Source organism: Anomaloglossus baeobatrachus, chromosome 5 (assembly GCF_048569485.1).
Source record: "Anomaloglossus baeobatrachus isolate aAnoBae1 chromosome 5, aAnoBae1.hap1, whole genome shotgun sequence".
Lineage (NCBI taxonomy): Eukaryota > Metazoa > Chordata > Amphibia > Anura > Aromobatidae > Anomaloglossus > Anomaloglossus baeobatrachus.
In genome coordinates this window covers 591,874,928-591,898,053 of record NC_134357.1, presented here as the reverse complement: position 1 = coordinate 591,898,053, position 23,126 = coordinate 591,874,928, and the positions used below count along the sequence as shown (strand labels likewise).

The window sequence follows — 23,126 nt, the reverse complement described above, 5'->3', positions numbered from 1 at the left end:
ATAGTAGTTATATTCTTGTACATAGGGGCAGTATTATAGTAGTTATATTCTTGTACATAGGGGCAGTATTATAGTAGATATATTCTTGTACATAGGGGCAGTATTATAGCAGTTCTATTCCTGTGCACAGTAGTGTATCATTACTGCAGTGTGTGATGTAGCTTTGGCTCTGTGTATACTGGGTTGTTGTGTTGCTGTATGCGGTGCACGGTTTTCGGTAGTTGTCGTCAGCGGCTGGAGACTGTTTCCGCCTGCTGACAGTCTCGGGTATGAGGAATCCCCGGAGGATAATTCCTGGCCGGTGACGTTGCTGTTTTCCTCCTTCTCTCCTCTGATCAGTTTATTATATGGGATTGGTGCTGGCTTCGTCCTCTCAGCTCCATTCTACAGAATCATCACTGAGGGACAGATTTACCTCTCAGGGGTCTGGGAAAGTTGGGTGAGAGTCCTGAGCTGTGATAACTTGTGTGAGATCAGATTGAGGTTTTTGGGGTAAATGATGACGTCTTCATTGAGGCTTCATATATATATATACACAGTATATACTGGTGATGTCATCTTTCTCTTTCTTCCTTGCAGCTGACGGTGACGGAGCAGGACAGGAACAGTCGCTGATCTCTGGGGTGAGTGACCCTGCCCCACTGCATGCTGGGAATACTAATATGGGGGAGGGGGAACAAGTTACTCTCCTCCCCCTAGGTCACATGTGCAGGGGTCCAAGGTTCATCATACGCACACAATGTATCCCTCCCCTCATCCCTGCGCCCAGGAGCTCACAATCTACTCACAGAATGTATCCCTCCCCTCATCCCTGAGCCCCGGAGCTCACAATCTACTCACAGAATGTATCCCTCCCCTCATCCCTGAGCCCCGGAGCTCACAATCTACTCACAGAATGTATCCCTCCCCTCAACCCTGAGCCCCGGAGCTCACAATCTACTCACAGAATGTATCCCTCCCCTCATCCCTGAGCCCAGGAGCTCACAATCTACTCACAGAATGTATCCCTCCCCTCAACCCTGAGCCCCGGAGCTCACAATCTACTCACAGAATGTATCCCTCCCCTCAACCCTGAGCCCCGGAGCTCACAATCTACTCACAGAATGTATCCCTCCCCTCATCCCTGAGCCCAGGAGCTCACAATCTACTCACAGAATGTATCCCTCCCCTCATCCCTGAACCCCGGAGCTCACAATCTACTCACAGAATGTATCCCTCCCCTCATCTCTGCACCCAGGAGTTCACAATCTACTCACAGAATGTATCCCTCCCCTCATCCCTGAACCCCGGAGCTCACAATCTACTCACAGAATGTATCCCTCCCCTCATCTCTGCACCCAGGAGTTCACAATCTACTCACAGAATGTATCCCTCCCCTCATCCCTGAGCCCCGGAGCTCACAATCTACTCACAGAATGTATCCCTCCCCTCATCCCTGAGCCCAGGAGCTCACAATCTACTCACAGAATGTATCCCTCCCCTCATCTCTGCACCCAGGAGTTCACAATCTACTCACAGAATGTATCCCTCCCCTCATCCCTGAGCCCCGGAGCTCACAATCTACTCACAGAATGTATCCCTCCCCTCATCCCTGAGCCCAGGAGCTCACAATCTACTCACACAATGTATCCCTCCCCTCATCCCTGCGCCCCGGAGCTCACAATCTACTCACACAATGTATCCCTCCCCTCATCCCTGAGCCCAGGAGCTCACAATCTATTTACAGAATGTATCCCTCCCCTCATCCCTGAGCCCCGGAGCTCACAATCTACTCACACAATGTATCCCTCCCCTCATCCCTGAGCCCAGGAGCTCACAATCTACTCACAGAATGTATCCCTCCCCTCATCCCTGAGCCCCGGAGCTCACAATCTACTCACACAATGTATCCCTCCCCTCATCCCTGAGCCCCGGAGCTCACAATCTACTCACAGAATGTATCCCTCCCCTCATCCCTGAGCCCCGGAGCTCACAATCTACTCACAGAATGTATCCCTCCCCTCATCCCTGAGCCCCGGAGCTCACAATCTACTCACAGAATGTATCCCTCCCCTCATCCCTGAGCCCCGGAGCTCACAATCTACTCACAGAATGTATCCCTCCCCTCATCCCTGAGCCCAGGAGCTCACAATCTACTCACAGAATGTATCCTTCCCATCATCCCTGAGCCCAGGAGCTCACAATCTACTCACAGAATGTATCCCTCCCCTCATCCCTGACCCCGGGAGCTCACAATCTACTCACAGAATGTATCCCTCCCCTCATCCCTGACCCCGGGAGCTCACAATCTACTCACAGAATGTATCCCTCCCCTCATCCCTGACCCCGGGAGCTCACAATCTACTCACAGAATGTATCCCTCCCCTCATCCCTGAGCCCCGGAGCTCACAATCTATTCACAGAATGTATCCCTCCCCTCATCTCTCAGTCCAGGAGCTCACAATCTACTCACACAATGTATCCCTCCCCTCATCCCTGAGCCCAGGAGCTGACAATCTACTCACAGAATGTATCCCTCCCCTCATCCCTGAGCCCAGGAGTTCACAATCTACTCACAGAATGTATCCCTCCCCTCATCCCTGAGCCCCGGAGCTCACAATCTACTCACAGAATGTATCCCTCCCCTCATCCGTGGCCCAGGAGCTCACAATCTACTCACAGAACGTATCCCTCCCCTCATCCCTGAGCCCAGGAGTTCACAATCTACTCACAGAACGTATCCCTCCCCTCATCCCTGAGCCCCGGAGCTCACAATCTACTCACAGAATAATAATAATAATAATTTTATTCATTTATATAGCGCTATTAATTCCACAGCTCTTTACACACATTGGCAACACTGTCCCCATTGGGGCTCACAATCTAGAGTCCCTATCTGTATGTCTTTGGAGTGTGGGAGGAAACCGGAGTACCCGGAGGAAACCCACGCAAACACAGGGAGAACATACAAACTCCTTGCAGATGGTGTCCTTGGTGGGATTTGAACCCAGGACCCCAGCGCTGCAAGGCTGTAGTGCTAACCACTGAGCCACCGTGCTGTATCCCTCCCCTCATCCGTGGCCCAGGAGCTCACAATCTACTCACAGAACGTATCCCTCCCCTCATCCCTGAGCCCAGGAGCTCACAATCTACTCACAGAATGTATCCCTCCCCTCATCCCTGCGCCCAGGAGCTCACAATCTACTCACAGAATGTATCCCTCCCCTCATCCGTGGCCCAGGAGCTCACAATCTACTCACAGAATGTATCCCTCCCCTCATCCCTGAGCCCAGGAGTTCACAATCTACTCACAGAGCGTATCCCTCCCCTCATCCCTGCGCCCCGGAGCTCACAATCTACTCACAGAATGTATTCCTCCCCTCATCCCTGCGCCTAGGAGTTCACAATCTACTCACAGAATGTATCCCTCCCCTCATCCCTGAGCCCCGGAGCTCACAATCTACTCACAGAATGTATTCCTCCCCTCATCCCTGAGCCCAGGAGTTCACAATCTACTCACAGAATGTATCCCTCCCCTCATCCCTGAGCCCCGGAGCTCACAATCTACTCACAGAATGTATCCCTCCCCTCATCCCTGAGCCCCGGAGCTCACAATCTACTCACAGAATGTATCCCTCCCCTCATCCCTGAGCCCAGGAGCTCACAATCTACTCACAGAATGTATCCCTCCCCTCATCCCTGAGCCCAGGAGCTCACAATCTACTCATAGAATGTATCCCTCCCCTCATCCCTGAGCCCCGGAGCTCACAATCTACTCACACAATGTATCCCTCTCCTCATCCCTGAGCCCAGGAGTTCACAATCTACTCACAGAACGTATCCCTCCCCTCATCCCTGAGCCCAGGAGCTCACAATCTACGCACACAATATCCTGTACGTCTGTCTGTTATTGGTCTTCTCTACAGGATGGAAGAACCGAGGAAGAACATGAGATGCTTCTGCCGTCACGGTCCTCCCTATTTTACATTTGGAGTCATAGCAGATATTCAGTATGCCAAAAAGCCAGATGGTCTTAGTGGCTGGAAAACCATGAGATACTACAGCCAAAGCTGCCTGCACCTCCATGACGCCATAAAGCAGTGGAACGCGGAGGAGATCAAGCCCAAGTTTGTGTTGCAACTTGGAGACATCATCGACGGCTACAATAAAAGAGCTGGAAGGTCCGAAAAATCACTTGAAGTGGTTCTTTCCATGACCAAGGTGGCCCTGATGCCTTTCCACCATGTCTGGGGTAACCATGAATTTTATAACTTCACTCGAGATTATTTAATGGACTCAAAGCTCAACACAACTTGGCTGGAGGACAAACAAACAGAGGAGCTCGACCAAAGTTGTGGAGGAACCTCAGAGAAGAAGGACTATTACGCGTATCATTTCAGTCCACATACTAAGTTCAGGTTCGTTATGGTGGACACATATGATCTTAATGTCATTTCTGGAGGAGCATCCAATGAGAAAAATCGGAAGTCATTACATCTCTTGGCAAGTCGTGAATATAACTTAATTGGTACGTTCGTTAAAAGTTTAATAACTTGCTGATGATTGGTCCAAGGGTGGAAGGGTCCTTATATGTGAAGTCACACTAGAAAAATATATTAGATTTCTTAGAATGTTCATGGTCGCTTGAGTGTTTGTATATCCTCTACTCTTGTTACTGTGGTATGTCTGCATGGCCACCACTATGTTGAGGGCTTGGTTTTCTTGCTAGGCCACCTCTATGTAGAGGGCTTGGTCTTCTTGCTAGGCTACCTCTATGTTGAGGGCTTTGTCTTCTTGCTAAGACCCCTCTATGTTGAGGGCTTGGTGTTCTTGCTAGGACCCCTCTATGTTGAGGGTTTGGTCTTCTTGCTAGGCCACCTTTATTTTGAGGGCTTGGATTTCTTGCTAGGCCACCTCTATGTTGAGGACTTGGTCTTCTTGCTAGGCCATCTCTATGTTGAGGACTTGGTCTTCTTGCTAGGCTACCTCTATGTTGAGGGCTTTGTCTTCTTGCTAAGACCCCTCTATGTTGAGGGCTTGGTCTTCTTGCTAGGCTACCTCTATGTTGAGGGCTTTGTCTTCTTGCTAAGACCCCTTTATGTTGAGGGCTTGGTCTTCTTGCTAGGCCACCTCTATGTGGAGGGCTTGGTCTTCTTGCTAGGCTACCTCTATGTTGAGGGCTTTGGCTTGTTGATAAGACCCCTCTATGTTAAGGGCTTGGTCTTCTTGTTAGGCCACCTTCATTTTGAGGGCTTGGTATTCTTGCTAGGCCACCTTTATTTTGAGGGCTTGGTTTTCTTGCTAGGCCATCTTTATTTTGAGGGCTTGGTTTTCTTGCTAGGCCACCTCTATGTTGATGGCTTGGTTTTATTGCTAGAATACCTACAAGACAAAACAATCACTGATCTCGGGGAGATCAGCCAGAGAAAACACTGCCGGCAGCCAACAAAGGCGCTCAAAACAGTGAAATCCTAGGTGCATTGCCCCCTGGGAGGTATGCAAATCAAAAAAGTCCATGGAGCCTCTATTAGGAGTCTCGACACAGAAATAGCCAGATATCCCTCCGGGAAGGAACTAGCCAAGGAGTGGCTCTTCTTAGGAAACCACCATAACCACCATATTAAGTGGCCCTTTTAGTCAATATCCAACTCTTCGACGAGTTTAAAGATACGACAAGGGAAAAACCAAGGCCAGGTATCCATCCACAGACCACTGTTTTGGGGTGTTGCCCCTCATCAGTGTGGAGTAGGATTCTGGATAGGTGAGAGCAATGCCTAGTAGACCAACAAGACAAAACAATCACTGATCTTGGGGAGACCAGCCAGAGAAAACACTGCCGGCAGCCAAGAAAGGCGCTCAAAACAGTGAAATTGCTAGAATACCTGTATGTTGAGGGCTTTGGCTTCTTGCTAGGACCCCTCTATATTGAGGGCTTGGTCTTCTTGCTACACCACCTTTATTTTGAGGGCTTGGTTTTCTTGCTAGGCCACCTCTATGTCGAGGGTTTGGTCTTCTTGCTAGGCTACCTCTATGTTGAGGGCTTGATTTTCTTGCTTGGCAACCTCTATGTTGAGGGTTTGGTATTCTTGCTAGGCCACCTCTTTGTTGAGGGATTGGTCTTCTTGTTAGGCAACCTCTATGGTGAGGGCTTGGTGTTCTGGCTACGCCACCTCTATGTTAAGGGTTTGGTCTTCTTGCTAGGCCACCTCTATGTGGAAGGCTTGGTCTTCTTGCTATGCTACCTCTATATTCAGGGCTTTGTCTTCTTGCTAAGACCCCTCTATGTTGAGGGCTTGGTCTTCTTACTAGGCCACCTTTATTTTGAGGGCTTAGTTTTCTTGCTAGGCCACCTCTATGTTGAGGGCTTTGTCTTATTGCTAGAATACCTCTATGTTGAGGATTTTGGCTTCTTTCTAGGCCACCTCTATGTTGAGAGCTTGGTCTTTTTGCTAGGACCGCTCTATGTTGAGGGCTTAGCATTCTTGCTAGGCAACCTTTATTTTGAGGGCTTGGTTTTCTTTCTAGGCCACCTCTATGTTGAGGGCTTGGTCTTCTTGCTAGACTACCTCTATGTTGAGGGCTTGGTCTTCTTTCTAGGCCACCTCTATGTCGAGGGTTTGGTCATCTTGCTAGGCCACCTCTATGTTGAGGGCTTGGTCTTCTTGCTAGGTCACCTCTATGTTGAGGATTTTGGCTTCTTGCTAGGCCACCTCTATGTTGAGAGCTTGGTCTTTTTGCTAGGACCACTCTATGTTGAGGGCTTAGCATTCTTGCTAGGCCACCTTTATTTTGAGCGCTTGGTTTTCTTTCTAGGCCACCTCTATGTTGAGGGCTTGGTCTTCTTACTAGACTACCTCTATGTTGAGTTCTTGGTCTTCTTTCTAGGCCACACCAGTATGTTAAGCGTTTGGTCTTCTTGATAGGCCACCTCTATGTTGAGCGTTTGGTCTTCTTGCTAGGCCACCACTATGTTGAGGGTTTGGTTTTCTTGCTAGGTCACCTCTATGTTGAGTGTTTGGTCTTCTTGCTAGGCCACCACTATGTTGAGGGTTTGGTTTTCTTACTAGGTCACCTCTATGTTGAGGGTTTGGTCTTCTTGCTAGGCCACCTCTATGTTGAGGGTTTGGTCTTCTTGCTAGGTCACCACTATGTTGAGGGTTTGGTCTTCTTGCTAGGTCACCTCTATGTTGACAGTTTAATTTTCTTGCTAAACCTCTTCTATAGTCACATCTTTTGGAACAAGCCTCTTACTAATGATATACAATCAACCGCATGCTGCTATATTGGTGGCACCTTAACATCCTGGAGGAGACCACGGTCACAGTTTTGGGAATTATGTCTTGATTTTGTTTGTACTTTTTTCTTGATATTTGTCTTCAGCAGATACATGAGATATGAGCTTTATTTTTTTTCCCTTTTAAAATAACAGACTACCACATGACGGAGTTTAATGGTGGCATGAGCCAAGAGCAGTTGGCATGGTTAAATGATGTTCTCACGTATTCCGACAAGAATGGTGAGAAGGTGATCATTGCTGGTAAGTGCTTCATCATTGGGGCTATTTCTTAAGGGTAAGAGGAACATCTGTTTTGGAAAACATTGTACAGTCCAAGTCAAAGACACGCAACGTTCCCTCTTCACAGGTCACATCCCCATCCACCCAAATGCGAAGCGAAGCCTCTGCTTGGCTTGGAATTATGACGAGATCCTCAAAACCATCTACTGTCACCCGAGCGTTGTGTGTTATTTTGCTGGGCATGACCACAGCGGTGGATACTACCGGGACTCCCATGGAGTACATCATGTCACGATGGAGGGCGTCATTGAGTCACTGCCTGGCACCAACGCCTTCGGGACGGTCCTTGTGTATGAAGATGGGCTGCTTCTACACGGGAGAGGGAGGGTGAAGGACCGTTTCTTGCCATATGATATGGAGGCAACGTCAAGCACTAGTTGTTTCACATGTTCTGTGGTTTCCTCCTAGGAAGGATGAAACTTGTGAAGGCAGAATTGGAACGTAGCCTACATAACCAACCAGTGCCACCATGTAACGTCTTGATAAAATGTGCCATTCAGTGCCCTTATTAATGTCACACATAACCCGAAACATTAGCTTTATACAATGCCACGTAGTGCCATACAGCGCCCCTTACTGACCACGCACTGCGCAACATGCTTCATCTGATATTTCCCACCCAGTAGGGAATTGGGGGGGTCACAATCTTGGGGACATCATTGCCCGATCTCTATAGGACTGAGACTCCTCTTACTGTGGATCCCTCTGTCTCTGACCTCCTGCGTGTGTATGCCGTGAGCAATCATCTAATACATGTCCTAAAAAAGTCAGAACGTTCAATAAGCAGCAATTCTGATGATGACTCATGGGCGCTTTATGACGTCTAATTGAATGATGTATTTTATTGCACTGATCTGAACAGTGAACTCTGACTGCGCCGAATCCCGGAAATATCGTCTCTTCATCAGATGTGAATGTAACAAATATCTATAACGTGAAGAGATATATAGTCTGACGGCCTGTCCTCCATTATATAAATATTACCTATATACATATATACGTGTGTTGTCACTGTCTGTAGATACGCAGAACATTGTATCATGTGAATACAGGAAAAAAACTATTAAAATACTGCACCTTTCTACAGGTATATCTAATATATAAAGCTGTGTGTGTGTGTGTGTGTGTGTGTGTGTGTCCGCTAAAGGAATCCGCACCGTCGCATTATAATCATGACATTTTGCACAGACGCCTCATGTGACTCAGAGAAAGTCATAGACTATGTTTTGACGGAAAAATTTAACCCCGCACTTTACAGTTACTCTCCAAAAAACCTGCCTCCATTAAAGTCAATGGAGCTGGAAGCCACAGGTTATTAATAGCAGCTCTGATTGGTTGCTATAGGAATAAAAGACATTCATAGTATAACAAGCTTATGTGTGAGGTAATATGATGTCAGTGGGGAGACGGATAGAGAGAGACAGACAGAGACAAAGAGAGATAGAGACAGACAGAGACAGACGGGGAAAGAGACAGACAGAGTCAGGCAGACATTGAAAGAGACAGACAGAGACACGGAAAGAGACGGGGAGACAGATGGAGAAAGAGACAGACCTGGAAAGAGACAGAGACAGGTGCACAGGGAAAGAGACAGGCAGCAAAAGAGAAAGACAGAGAGATAAACAAAGACAGATGGGGAAAGAGACAGACAGAGACAGGGAAAGAGATAGAGAGAGACAGACACAGAGAGAGAGACAGACACACATAAACAGACACAGAGATAGACAGAGAGAGAGACTGATACAGAGATAGACACAGACAGACACCCAGAGACAGACATGGAAAGAGACAGACAGAAAGAGTTACTATCCTGGGCAATGCCGGGTACTACAGCTAGTAACTACTATAATACTGCCCCTATGTACATGAATATAACTACTATAATACTGCCCCCTATGTACAAGAATATAACTACTATAATACTGCCCCTATATACAAGAATATAACTACTATAATACTGCCCCCCTATATACAAGAATATAACTACTATAATACTGCCCCTATATACAAGAATATAACTACTATAATACTGCCCCTATATACAAGAATATAACTACTATAATACTGCCCCCCTATATACAAGAATTTAACTACTATAATACTGCCCCCTATATACAAGAATATAACTACTATAATACTGCCCCCTATATACAAGAATATAACTACTATAATACTGCCCCTATATACAAGAATATAACTACTATAATACTGCCCCTATATACAAGAATATAACTACTATAATACTGCCCCCTATATACAAGAATATAACTACTATAATACTGCCCCCCTATATACAAGAATATAACTACTATAATACTGCCCCCTATATACAAGAATATAACTACTATAATACTGCCCCCTATATACAAGAATATAACTACTATAATACTGCCCCTATATACAAGAATATAACTACTATAATACTGCCCCTATATACAAGAATATAACTACTATAATACTGCCCCCTATATACAAGAATATAACTACTATAATACTGCCCCCCTATATACAAGACTATAACTACTATAATACTGTCCCTATATACAAGAATATAACTACTATAATACTGCCCCCCTATATACAAGAATATAACTACTATAATACTGCCCCCTATATACAAGAATATAACTACTATAATACTGCCCCCTATATACAAGAATATAACTACTATAATACTGCCCCTATATACAGGAATATAACTACTATAATACTGCTCCTATATACAAGAATATAACTACTATAATACTGCTCCTATGTACAAGAATATAACTACTATAATACTGCTCCTATGTACAAGAATATAACTACTATAATACTGCCCCTATGTACAAGAATATAACTACTATAATACTGCCCCTATGTACAAGAATATAACTACTATAATACTGCCCCCTATGTATAAGAATATAACTACTATAATACTGCCCCTATATACAAGAATATAACTACTATAATACTGCCCCCTATATACAAGAATATAACTACTATAATACTGCCCCTATATACAAGAATATAACTACTATAATACTGCCCCTATGTACAAGAATATAACTACTATAATACTGCCCCCTATGTACAAGAATATAACTACTATAATACTGCCCCTATATACAAGAATATAACTACTATAATACTGCCCCTATGTACAAGAATATAACTACTATAATACTGCCCCCTATGTACAAGAATATAACTACTATAATACTGCCCCTATATACAAGAATATAACTACTATAATACTGCCCCTATGTACAAGAATATAACTACTATAATACTGCCCCCTATGTACAAGAATATAACTACTATAATACTGCCCCTATATACAAGAATATAACTACTATAATACTGCCCCCTATGTACACGAATATAACTACTATAATACTGCCCCTATATACAAGAATATAACTACTATAATACTGCCCCTATGTACAAGAATATAACTACTATAATACTGCTCCTATATACAAGAATATAACTACTATAATACTGCTCCTATATACAAGAATATAACTACTATAATACTGCCCCTATGTACAAGAATATAACTACTATAATACTGCTCCTATGTACAAGAATATAACTACTATAATACTGCCCCTATGTACAAGAATATAACTACTATAATACTGCCCCTATATACAAGAATATAACTACTATAATACTGCCCCTATGTACAAGAATATAACTACTATAATACTGCCCCCTATGTACAAGAATATAACTACTATAATACTGCCCCTATATACAAGAATATAACTACTATAATACTGCCCCCTATGTACACGAATATAACTACTATAATACTGCCCCTATATACAAGAATATAACTACTATAATACTGCCCCTATGTACAAGAATATAACTACTATAATACTGCCCCTATGTACAAGAATATAACTACTATAATACTGCTCCTATATACAAGAATATAACTACTATAATACTGCCCCTATGTACAAGAATATAACTACTATAATACTGCCCCTATATACAAGAATATAACTACTATAATACTGCCCCTATATACAAGAATATAACTACTATAATACTGCTCCTATATACAAGAATATAACTACTATAATACTGCCCCTATGTACAAGAATATAACTACTATAATACTGCCCCTATGTACAAGAATATAACTACTATAATACTGCCCCTATGTACAAGAATATAACTACTATAATACTGCTCCTATATACAAGAATATAACTACTATAATACTGCCCCTATGTACAAGAATATAACTACTATAATACTGCTCCTATGTACAAGAATATAACTACTATAATACTGCCCCTATGTACAAGAATATAACTACTATAATACTGCCCCTATATACAAGAATATAACTACTATAATACTGCCCCTATGTACAAGAATATAACTACTATAATACTGCCCCCTATGTACAAGAATATAACTACTATAATACTGCCCCTATATACAAGAATATAACTACTATAATACTGCCCCCTATGTACACGAATATAACTACTATAATACTGCCCCTATATACAAGAATATAACTACTATAATACTGCCCCTATGTACAAGAATATAACTACTATAATACTGCCCCTATGTACAAGAATATAACTACTATAATACTGCTCCTATATACAAGAATATAACTACTATAATACTGCCCCTATGTACAAGAATATAACTACTATAATACTGCTCCTATGTACAAGAATATAACTACTATAATACTGCTCCTATATACAAGAATATAACTACTATAATACTGCTCCTATGTACAAGAATATAACTACTATAATACTGCCCCTATATACAAGAATATAACTACTATAATACTGCCCCTATATACAAGAATATAACTACTATAATACTGCTCCTATGTACAAGAATATAACTACTATAATACTGCTCCTATATACAAGAATATAACTACTATAATACTGCCCCTATGTACAAGAATATAACTACTATAATACTGCTCCTATGTACAAGAATATAACTACTATAATACTGCTCCTATGTACAATAATATATCTACTATAATACTGCCTCCTATGTACAAGAATATAACTACTATAATACTGCCCCCTATATACAAGAATATATCTACTATAATACTGCCCCCTATATACAAGAATATAACTACTATAATACTGCCCCTATATACAAGAATATAACTACTATAATACTGCCCCTATATACAAGAATATAACTACTATAATACTGCCCCTATATACAAGAATATAACTACTATAATACTGCCCCTATATACAAGAATATAACTACTATAATACTGCCCCTATATACAAGAATATATCTACTATAATACTGCCCCCTATATACAAGAATATAACTACTATAATACTGCCTCTATGTACAAGAATATAACTACTATAATACTGCCCCCTATATACAAGAATATAACTACTATAATACTGCCTCCTATGTACAAGAATATAACTACTATAATACTGCTGCTATATACAAGAATATAACTACTATAATACTGCTCCTATATACAAGAATATAACTACTATAATACTGCCCCTATATACAAGAATATAACTACTATAATACTGCTCCTATATACAAGAATATAACTACTATAATACTGCCTCTATATACAAGAATATAACTACTATAATACTGCCCCCTATGTACAAGAATATAACTACTATAATACTGCCCCTATGTACAAGAATATAACTACTATAATACTGCTCCTATATACAGGAATATAACTACTATAATACTGCTCCTATATACAAGAATATAACTACTATAATACTGCTCCTATATACAAGAATATAACTGCTATAATACTGCTCTATATGCAAGAATATAACTACTATAATACTGCCCCCTATGTACAAGAATATAACTACTATAATACTGCCCCTATGTACAAGAATATAACTACTATAATACTGCTCCTATATACAGGAATATAACTACTATAATACTGCTCCTATATACAAGAATATAACTACTATAATACTGCCCCTATGTACAAGAATATAACTACTATAATACTGCTCCTATATACAGGAATATAACTACTATAATACTGCTCCTATATACAAGAATATAACTACTATAATACTGCCCCTATGTACAAGAATATAACTACTATAATACTGCTCCTATATACAGGAATATAACTACTATAATACTGCTCTATATGCAAGAATATAACTACTATAATACTGCCCCCTATGTACAAGAATATAACTACTATAATACTGCCCCTATGTACAAGAATATAACTACTATAATACTGCTCCTATATACAGGAATATAACTACTATAATACTGCTCCTATATACAAGAATATAACTACTATAATACTGCCCCTATGTACAAGAATATAACTACTATAATACTGCTCCTATATACAGGAATATAACTAATATAATACTGCTCCTATATACAAGAATATAACTACTATAATACTGCCCCTATGTACAAGAATATAACTACTATAATACTGCCCCTATGTACAAGAATATAACTACTATAATACTGCCTCCTATATACAAGAATATAACTACTATAATACTGCCCCTATATACAAGAATATAACTACTATAATACTTCTCCTATATACAAGAATATAACTACTATAATACTGCTCCTATATACAAGAATATAACTACTATAATACTGCCCCTATATACAAGAATATATCTACTATAATACTGCTCCTATATACAAGAATATAACTACTATAATACTGCTCCTATATACAAGAATATAACTACTATAATACTGCTCCCTATATACAAGAATATAACTACTATAATACTGCCCCCTATGTACAAGAATATAACTACTATAATACTGCCTCCTATATACAAGAATATATCTGCTATAATACTGCCCCATATACAAGAATATAACTACTATAATACTGCCCCTATATACAAGAATATAACTACTATAATACTGCCCCCTATATACAAGAATATAACTACTATAATACTGCCTCCTATATACAAGAATATAACTACTATAATACTGCCTCCTATATACAAGAATATAACTACTATAATACTGCCCCTATGTACAAGAATATAACTACTATAATACTGCCCCTATATACAAGAATATAACTACTATAATACTGCCCCTATATACAAGAATATAACTACTATAATACTGTCCCTATGTACAAGAATATAACTACTATAATACTGCCCCCTATATACAAGAATATAACTACTATAATACTGCCCCTATATACAAGAATATAACTACTATAATACTGCCCCTATATACAAGAATATAACTACTATAATACTGTCCCCTATATACAAGAATATAACTACTATAATACTGCCCCTATGTACAAGAATATAACTACTATAATACTGCCCCTATGTACAAGAATATAACTACTATAATACTGCCCCCTATATACAAGAATATAACTACTATAATACTGCTCCTATATACAAGAATATAACTACTATAATACTGCCCCTATGTACAAGAATATAACTACTATAATACTGCCCCCTATATACAAGAATATAACTACTATAATACTGCCCCTATGTACAAGAATATAACTACTATAATACTGCCCCTATGTACAAGAATATAACTACTATAATACTGCCCCCTATATACAAGAATATAACTACTATAATACTGCCCCTATATACAAGAATATAACTACTATAATACTGCCCCTATGTACAAGAATATAACTACTATAATACTGCCCCCTATATACAAGAATATAACTACTATAATACTGCCCCTATGTACAAGAATATAACTACTATAATACTGTCCCTATGTACAAGAATATAACTACTATAATACTGCCCCCTATATACAAGAATATAACTACTATAATACTGCCCCTATATACAAGAATATAACTACTATAATACTGCCCCTATATACAAGAATATAACTACTATAATACTGTCCCCTATATACAAGAATATAACTACTATAATACTGCCCCTATGTACAAGAATATAACTACTATAATACTGCCCCTATGTACAAGAATATAACTACTATAATACTGCCCCCTATATACAAGAATATAACTACTATAATACTGCTCCTATATACAAGAATATAACTACTATAATACTGCCCCTATGTACAAGAATATAACTACTATAATACTGCCCCCTATATACAAGAATATAACTACTATAATACTGCCCCCTATATACAAGAATATAACTACTATAATACTGCTCCTATATACAAGAATATAACTACTATAATACTGCCCCTATGTACAAGAATATAACTACTATAATACTTCCCCTATGTACAAGAATATAACTACTATAATACTGCTCCTATATACAAGAATATAACTACTATAATACTGCCCCTATATACAAGAATATAACTACTATAATACTGCCCCCTATATACAAGAATATAACTACTATAATACTGCCCCTATGTACAAGAATATAATTACTATAATACTGCCTCTATGTTTTTATTTCTTGAGTTTTGATAGATTAATATTACACCGTAGTTAGTAATGAGAAGTAAGAAAATAACAAAAATAAATAATTACATAGAAATTTGAAAACATAAAACATTCATTTTCCTTCTGGACTTTTCTCCTGGGGTATTTGGGGGTCACTAAACCAGTTGAGCCCCTTGTTTTTTGGGCAGTTGCAGAAATGAGCTCCGGTCGTGTGGATTCCTGTATGGTCACCTCTGTCCACGTGGAGATAGTGTTTTACCTCTGAGATTTTGACCCAACCTTTATATACACAGAGAGCAGCATGGAGGGGCTCGGAGAAGGTGGCGGTGAAGGTGTGCAGGTGTCTGATGGGGTCACACACCTCATAGAAGGACAGCTGCCCGGCCTCGTAGTCCAGATGAATCCCTATCCTTTGGCTGAGAACCTGATGCTGGTGGAGCATGGTCACCCCCTGATCTTCCACCGCGTAGTAATGCCTTTCAAATCTGCGTAGGCACCAGGACTTATTGTTACAACCAATATGTGAGTGTGCCCCTCTCCGATCGATACTGGGGTACGTCATACCGACTCTCCAGTTCCCCACTCTACTGCTCTGTATTTCCCAGTAATGTCGTCCCGAGTCACTTATAACCTGGGAATTCTCAAATCTCCTCGGTGTCTGGATACGAGGTAGAGTATTGTCTGAATGGGAGGCTGTTTCCACATCTAGAAGTATCTGAGAAGCTTTCTCTCCACGTGTCACCTCTCATGAGTGTCTGGTTATGAGTTAGGGACATGTCAGACCTGGATGTCGTTTGTAGGTTTCCTGAAGTGTGAAAGTTCCTTCCAGTTATGTCCACGTCTAGAAGTATCTGAGAAGCTTCCTTTCCATGTATCTCATTCATTATGAGGGTCACCACATCAGATAATCCCATATGCAATGTCTCGGAGACTAGACCTTCATCCAGATCACTTCCTTCATGGAGAATGTGGTGGGTTTTGAGACTTCCATCTTCAGGAGTGATAAAGTCTTTTCTGTAGGACTCCTGTTCTTGCACCAGGGTTAATGGATCAGTCAGGTCACGCAGATTATGGATGTAACTTATTTTCCAGGACAGTTCTGTCATCTTCATTTCCAGCTGCTGAATCTGGTCAGAAAATGTGAGAGACATTTTATGTTCCTGGCTCGAGATCTCACGCAATATCTTGTTCTCTAGGTCTTTTAGATGCTTCTGTGACGCCCTGGACAAGCCAGGGGTCACAGGTAATTACACCACCACACCCTACACCCCGGTTAGGCACATCAAAGCTAAACCTAAAAACCCTTGTTGCCTTCCTCCAGGGGCTGATGTTCACACCAGGGGGTGGGCCAGACGGTTGGTCCCACCCACCGAAGAGTTCACAGTCCTGGAGGCGGGAAAAGTAAACAGATTAGTTTTGGACAGGAAAGTGTGAGGAGCAAAGTGGCAGTAGAGCAACGATCTGATTGCGTCCGGGTGTGTGCCCCGGACAGAGACAGCAAGGTTACCAGACGGCGGTGACCGTCTGCAGGAGTGGCCTATCGGAGTTGCCGCAAGGACCGTGGACGGGCGGTGGCCCGGCGGTACCGGACCGGTACACAAGGAAAAGCCAGCACCATTGGCAGGGGCCTTTCGGACCCCGGCAAGGCTTGGAGTCGCCGTGAATTTGCCAAATCCTTCAGTGAAGGGGACCTCCTGGGTTTCCAAACAACTAAGTCCCGATTGAAGGCAACAGTCCAACCGTATGAGAGAGACACCGCCACCGCCAAGACACCAGTTTCTCAGGGCCAGCGCCTGCGGGCAAAGAGGGGCTCCTCCGGCCCATATCCAAGCCGGGGAGCGGGTAACCGGTGGGAACCCATTGGAACCAACAGCAGTACTAGTTGCAGGGAAAGAGACAGTCACCGTTAACTACCGGGGAAAAGCAACAGCAGCCGTCCGTGGGAACCGTCTTTCCAGCCGTGTGTTTTACCGTGAACTGTGCCATCGTCTCAGGCTGAGTGAGCACCACCGTGCCGTGAGGCACAGCGCTGTCCCCGCGATCCTGCACCTCGCCAGGCCCCGCAACCCGCCTGCCACCATCCATCCTTACCCCATCACTGGGCCCCGGGACAACTGTGGCGCCCCTGACCTGGTCAGGCACCACTGAGTACTGCACCCATGCTGGGGACAGTACAATACAGGTAATCCAGAAGGCTGACCGAGGTGTGACTACACAGGCGCATAGTGATCAGGTCTCACACATGTACCTTTGAGAGGACCCCTGGGGAACCCAGGAGGGGGCAAGCCTTCACCTCCACTGGAATAGTGGAGGGGGCCAAAAGCCTCCATCTCCTCTCAAGGGGTGTGGTAAGAGAATCTGGTTGCTAGGTGGCGTAGGCAGGCACAAAAGGGAAAAGAGAAGGAGGAGTAAACAGTCTAGAGTCTGAAGCAGAGTGTGGAGGAGTGAGGAGCAGGAAAGTGGAGCTCAGACAGGAGCAGCAGTGAAGGTCCCAGATGTGAGCCGGTTCAGTGCAGAGTCCAGGGAGCTCAAGTGAGGAGCAGATCCCGTGGGCTGCTGTAGTCTGACAGCGTCCGCGCAGTGGCTACCAACGGGGGAGAACGGTCAACTAGGAGTGCTACCCGAAATCCATCTTCAGCTAAAGAGAGGGCACGGAGTGGGAAGTAAGGAGACTGCTAGAGAGTACCAGGCCCAAACGGGCGGCAGATCCCGGAGCGAGGATAGATTCACCTTTCCCTGCCAAACCTGCCGGTGTGGGGCCCTCAAAGCCCACACCACCACAACCAAAAGCCGCAGCCACGTAGCCACAGTTAGGGCCCATAGGTCGCAGGAGGCAAGTAGCTGGAGTGGCCTGGTCCAGGCGACAAGCACACGGCAACCGAAGGGGAGAGAGGCTGCAGCATCTTCCCTGGGTGATCCCCATAGGGACTAAAAGTCGGGGTCACCCCAAACCTAAAAGGGCTAAGGAAGGCGAGTTGGTAGTCACCATCAGAAGTCAGCCTGAAGGACACCTGGTTCCCACTTGGTCCATCCCAGCTATGCCCGGGTCACTCACCTTGCCATCAACTGTGAGTAAAAACCCTGAAAGACATCCTGCTTGTGTGGAGTCATTCTGCGCCTTGTAGTTCTACACATCTACACAGGGCCCTGGGGCTTGCCTCACTCTCAGGAGGCTACTACATCCGACTGCACCCACCATCAGTCCCAGGCAGCCCTTAACCTGCAGTGGCGGTCCCCACTGACCGCAAATCTGAGAGTGGCGTCACGACAAATAGAAGATTTCCTACCTGTAACAAGATACAGCCGAGTGGAGTCCCTGAAGGTAATGCACCGACACACCAGCGTTAGCGGGGCTTCACATCTGGCGTCACGAACAGGATAAGGACTAGACCTGTTGAGACAGGTGACCATGTGCCTGGGCGGTCCGCTTGAAAAATTGGAAGCGCCGCCATATTGCCACCATGAAAAGCGCGCTGAAAAACGACAGCAGCCCGCGCTGGAAGAAGTTACCGCCCACGAAGAGGTGTGGCTACCCAGAGATCCCCTGCAGAGTCCTGACCTCGCTTGTGAAGAAAGCGGAAGCGTCGAGAGACGGCGGAGCAGAAGAGAAGCCAGCAGCTTGCTAGAGAAAATGGAGTCCAGACGCGGATACCCAGAACCAGGCACTGCTGCCTGGTGGTGCCGGGAGCTTGCTATTTTCTGCGATCAGCTGGAGGCCAGGATTATGCGACAGCTCAGAGAAGAACGCACGGAGCTTCTAGAGATGGCGGCGGCGGTTCGGACCTATGAGGAGGGAGCCGCGCGACGCATGCCAGACCGAGCGGCGACGACTCAGACCCCGATGGTGCCACCGATGGGTGAGTCCGGAGTTGCTCCGGCCAGCGCAAGTGCCCCGACCCCTGCAGCTACGCCCGCGGTCCCAGAGGAGGCGCCCGGCGCGGCGACGCTGAGCGAGGCCGCAGCCACGCTAGGTGCGGCCCGCCAAGTCCAGGCCGCCGCAGCGATGCCCCGCCCGGCTCGCAAGGGCCCGACTGCCACGGCGATACTCATCCGTGCTGCAGGTGTGACGCTGACCCAGGCTGCCACCCTGCTGAGCCCAGTCCGCCAAGACCCCACCGCAGCAGTGACGCTCGTCCGCGCCGCAAGTGAGATGCTGAACCAGGCCGCAGCCACGCCAGGTGCGGCCCATCAAGCCCCGATCACTGCAGCGACGCCCAGCTCAGCCTGCACAGAGCCCTCTGCAACAGCGACGCTGATCCAGGCCGCCGCCATGCCAGGCGCGGCCCGCCAAGACCAGGCCGCCGCCATGCCAGGCGCGGCCCGCCAAGACCAGGCCGCCGCCATGCCAGGCGCGGCCCGCCAAGACCAGGCCGCCGCAGCGATGCCCTGCCCGGCCCGCCAAGAAAAGACTACCTCACCATTTTCCCCGGCCTGCAAGGCCAGAGCAGATACCGCTCCCCAGCCTAAGGAAGTCCCTACTAGGAAATCCCTGGTAGGTGAGGACCCCGCATACTGGCAGCTGAAGGCTGACCTGGAGGCCAAGTTCCCACAGGAGATGGTGGACCAGTACATGCTCCCTCCGCACACCCCTAAGGCAACCCCTGCAGCAACCACGCCGAAGAGTCCACCGCCTGGGCCAGCTGAGGAACACTCATCCCCAGCGCTGCCACGACCAGAGTGCAGCGAAGAACTAAGGGGGAGAGGAGGGCAAGAAGTTGAGGAGTTACCCCCGCAGCCCGCAGCAGTGCTAGTCCCAGAGCCGGAGATGCTGCCGTACTCCCGCTGGGATGAGGAAGACTTGACACCTCCTGCTGAGGAAGACCTGCCTTACCGCCCCACCTGGGAGCTTGTAAGTTGTACTGCGCAGAATTCAGCCCGCAAGACACGGCGCCGAGGCGGTAGTACAAAGTATCCTCCAACACCACAGTCTCCTGAACAGCAAGACGAAGTCACGGCCAGAGACCTACAAGAAAAACGGTTCCTGAGAAGAGCCAAAGCACAGGTCAGAGGACCCCTGCATCGAGGAATTGTCGAAGATTTTAGCCTCAAATCAGGATACGGATTCATAGTATCACCTGGCGTGAAGGGAGGGATTTTCGTTAATAGAAGGGATGTGAGAGCCCACCTGCCCAGAGGACACCCTGGAAGAAATTTGAAGATAGGAGACTCGGTGGAGTTCACTATGCATCAGGGAGAAAGAGGCTGGTATGCCCTAGATGTTGCACCATGCCCTAGCAGTCCTTGCAGAAGCCCTGCAGTTACAACAGAGGATGAAGACAGAGACACAGAAGAAGAAAGGAAAGATAGAGATAAAGAAAGAACAGAGAAAGACCCTACAGATGAGACCACTACAGATGAGGAAAAAGGTCAAGAAACCAACAGGTGCCGCAGCCCTACAGGCCAAAGCCCTGGTAAAGAGGAGTAGAGAAAAAGCAAAAGAAAGAAGTACACCAAGTTACTGTTTGACCAGTTAAAAAGTTTGAAGTTTTGCAACGTTCACGTTTAAGTATGTGCCCACAAAAACTATTGTGAGAAATAAACCTTAAGGCTATGAACTTGCTATAGCCACAAACTCTCGCAGTGTAAATAGTTACACTAGTGGCACCACCACCAGAGCCAGCCTGTTTAGGGGCTTGGCTCGTCTGCAACCAGGAGGAGTCCGTCCGTATATAGGGCCTTGGCTCGCCTGCGACCAGAGAGCATGCCTGTTTATGGGGCCTGGCTCTCCACCACAAAGAGGGTACCTGGTCAGCACCAACTGTGGAGGCCGCCTCTACATCCTGCCAGAAGAGGCTGAAGGCGCGGATCCACCAGGCCAGGTAGACCCTGAAACCACCAGACCCTGAAAGCCGCCTCTACATCCTGCCAGAAGTGGCTGAAGGCGCGGCCAACGGGAGAGGAAGATTGGAGGAAAGGTCTGGGGAAGTGGATGGCCCAGACCTGGTTACCAAAAGAAACCGGTGACCTGCCTCCTGAGAGGGTTTTGGGTGGGTTAACGGACTTGTGGGTGGAGGGTGGTGATGTACGATAGCTGGTGATCTTAAAATGTTTTACCATGTTTTAATGTTTTATGCATTTTAAAATGTTGTCTTGCAGCCCGAGGACGTGCTGGTGATAACTAAGGGGGAATGTGGCGCCCCTGACCTGGTCAGGCACCACTGAGTACTGCACCCATGCTGGGGACAGTACAATACAGGTAATCCAGAAGGCTGACCGAGGTGTGACTACACAGGCGCATAGTGATCAGGTCTCACACATGTACCTTTGAGAGGACCCCTGGGGAACCCAGGAGGGGGCAAGCCTTCACCTCCACTGGAATAGTGGAGGGGGTAGAGCCTCCATCTCCAATCAAGGGGTGTGGTAAGAGAATCTGGTTGCTAGGTGGCGTAGGCAGGCACAAAAGGGAAAAGAGAAGGAGGAGTAAACAGTCTAGAGTCTGAAGCAGAGTGTGGAGGAGTGAGGAGCAGGAAAGTGGAGCTCAGACAGGAGCAGCAGTGAAGGTCCCAGATGTGAGCCGGTTCAGTGCAGAGTCCAGGGAGCTCAAGTGAGGAGCAGATCCCGTGGGCTGCTGTAGTCTGACAGCGTCCGCGCAGTGGCTACCAACGGGGGAGAACGGTCAACTAGGAGTGCTACCCGAAATCCATCTTCAGCTAAAGAGAGGGCACGGAGTGGGAAGTAAGGAGACTGCTAGAGAGTACCAGGCCCAAACGGGCGGCAGATCCCGGAGCGAGGATAGATTCACCTTTCCCTGCCAAACCTGCCGGTGTGGGGCCCTCAAAGCCCACACCACCACAACCAAAAGCCGCAGCCACGTAGCCACAGTTAGGGCCCATAGGTCGCAGGAGGCAAGTAGCTGGAGTGGCCTGGTCCAGGCGACAAGCACACGGCAACCGAAGGGGAGAGAGGCTGCAGCATCTTCCCTGGGTGATCCCCATAGGGACTAAAAGTCGGGGTCACCCCAAACCTAAAAGGGCTAAGGAAGGCGAGTTGGTAGTCACCATCAGAAGTCAGCCTGAAGGACACCTGGTTCCCACTTGGTCCATCCCAGCTATGCCCGGGTCACTCACCTTGCCATCAACTGTGAGTAAAAACCCTGAAAGACATCCTGCTTGT

The 23,126-nt window shown here is 45.1% G+C and overlaps 1 protein-coding gene across 2 annotated transcripts; it reads left to right on the top strand.

Annotated features, from left to right (window-relative positions):
- The first annotated feature begins 244 nt into the window (after positions 1-244).
- On the top strand, positions 245-8,625 carry LOC142310477 (manganese-dependent ADP-ribose/CDP-alcohol diphosphatase-like). 2 transcript variants are annotated; one of them, XM_075347999.1, is made up of 5 exons: positions 245-439; positions 580-623; positions 3,906-4,507; positions 7,409-7,516; positions 7,623-8,625. In XM_075347999.1, the coding sequence occupies exons 3-5, from the start codon at positions 3,907-3,909 to the stop codon at positions 7,961-7,963; spliced, it is 1,050 nt and encodes a 349-aa protein (XP_075204114.1). In that variant the 5' UTR covers positions 245-439; positions 580-623; position 3,906; the 3' UTR covers positions 7,964-8,625. The 2 variants fall into 2 exon arrangements, with proteins under 2 accessions (XP_075204114.1, XP_075204115.1); XM_075348000.1 differs by having other exon boundaries at positions 245-492.
- Positions 8,626-23,126: the final 14,501 nt, after the last annotated feature.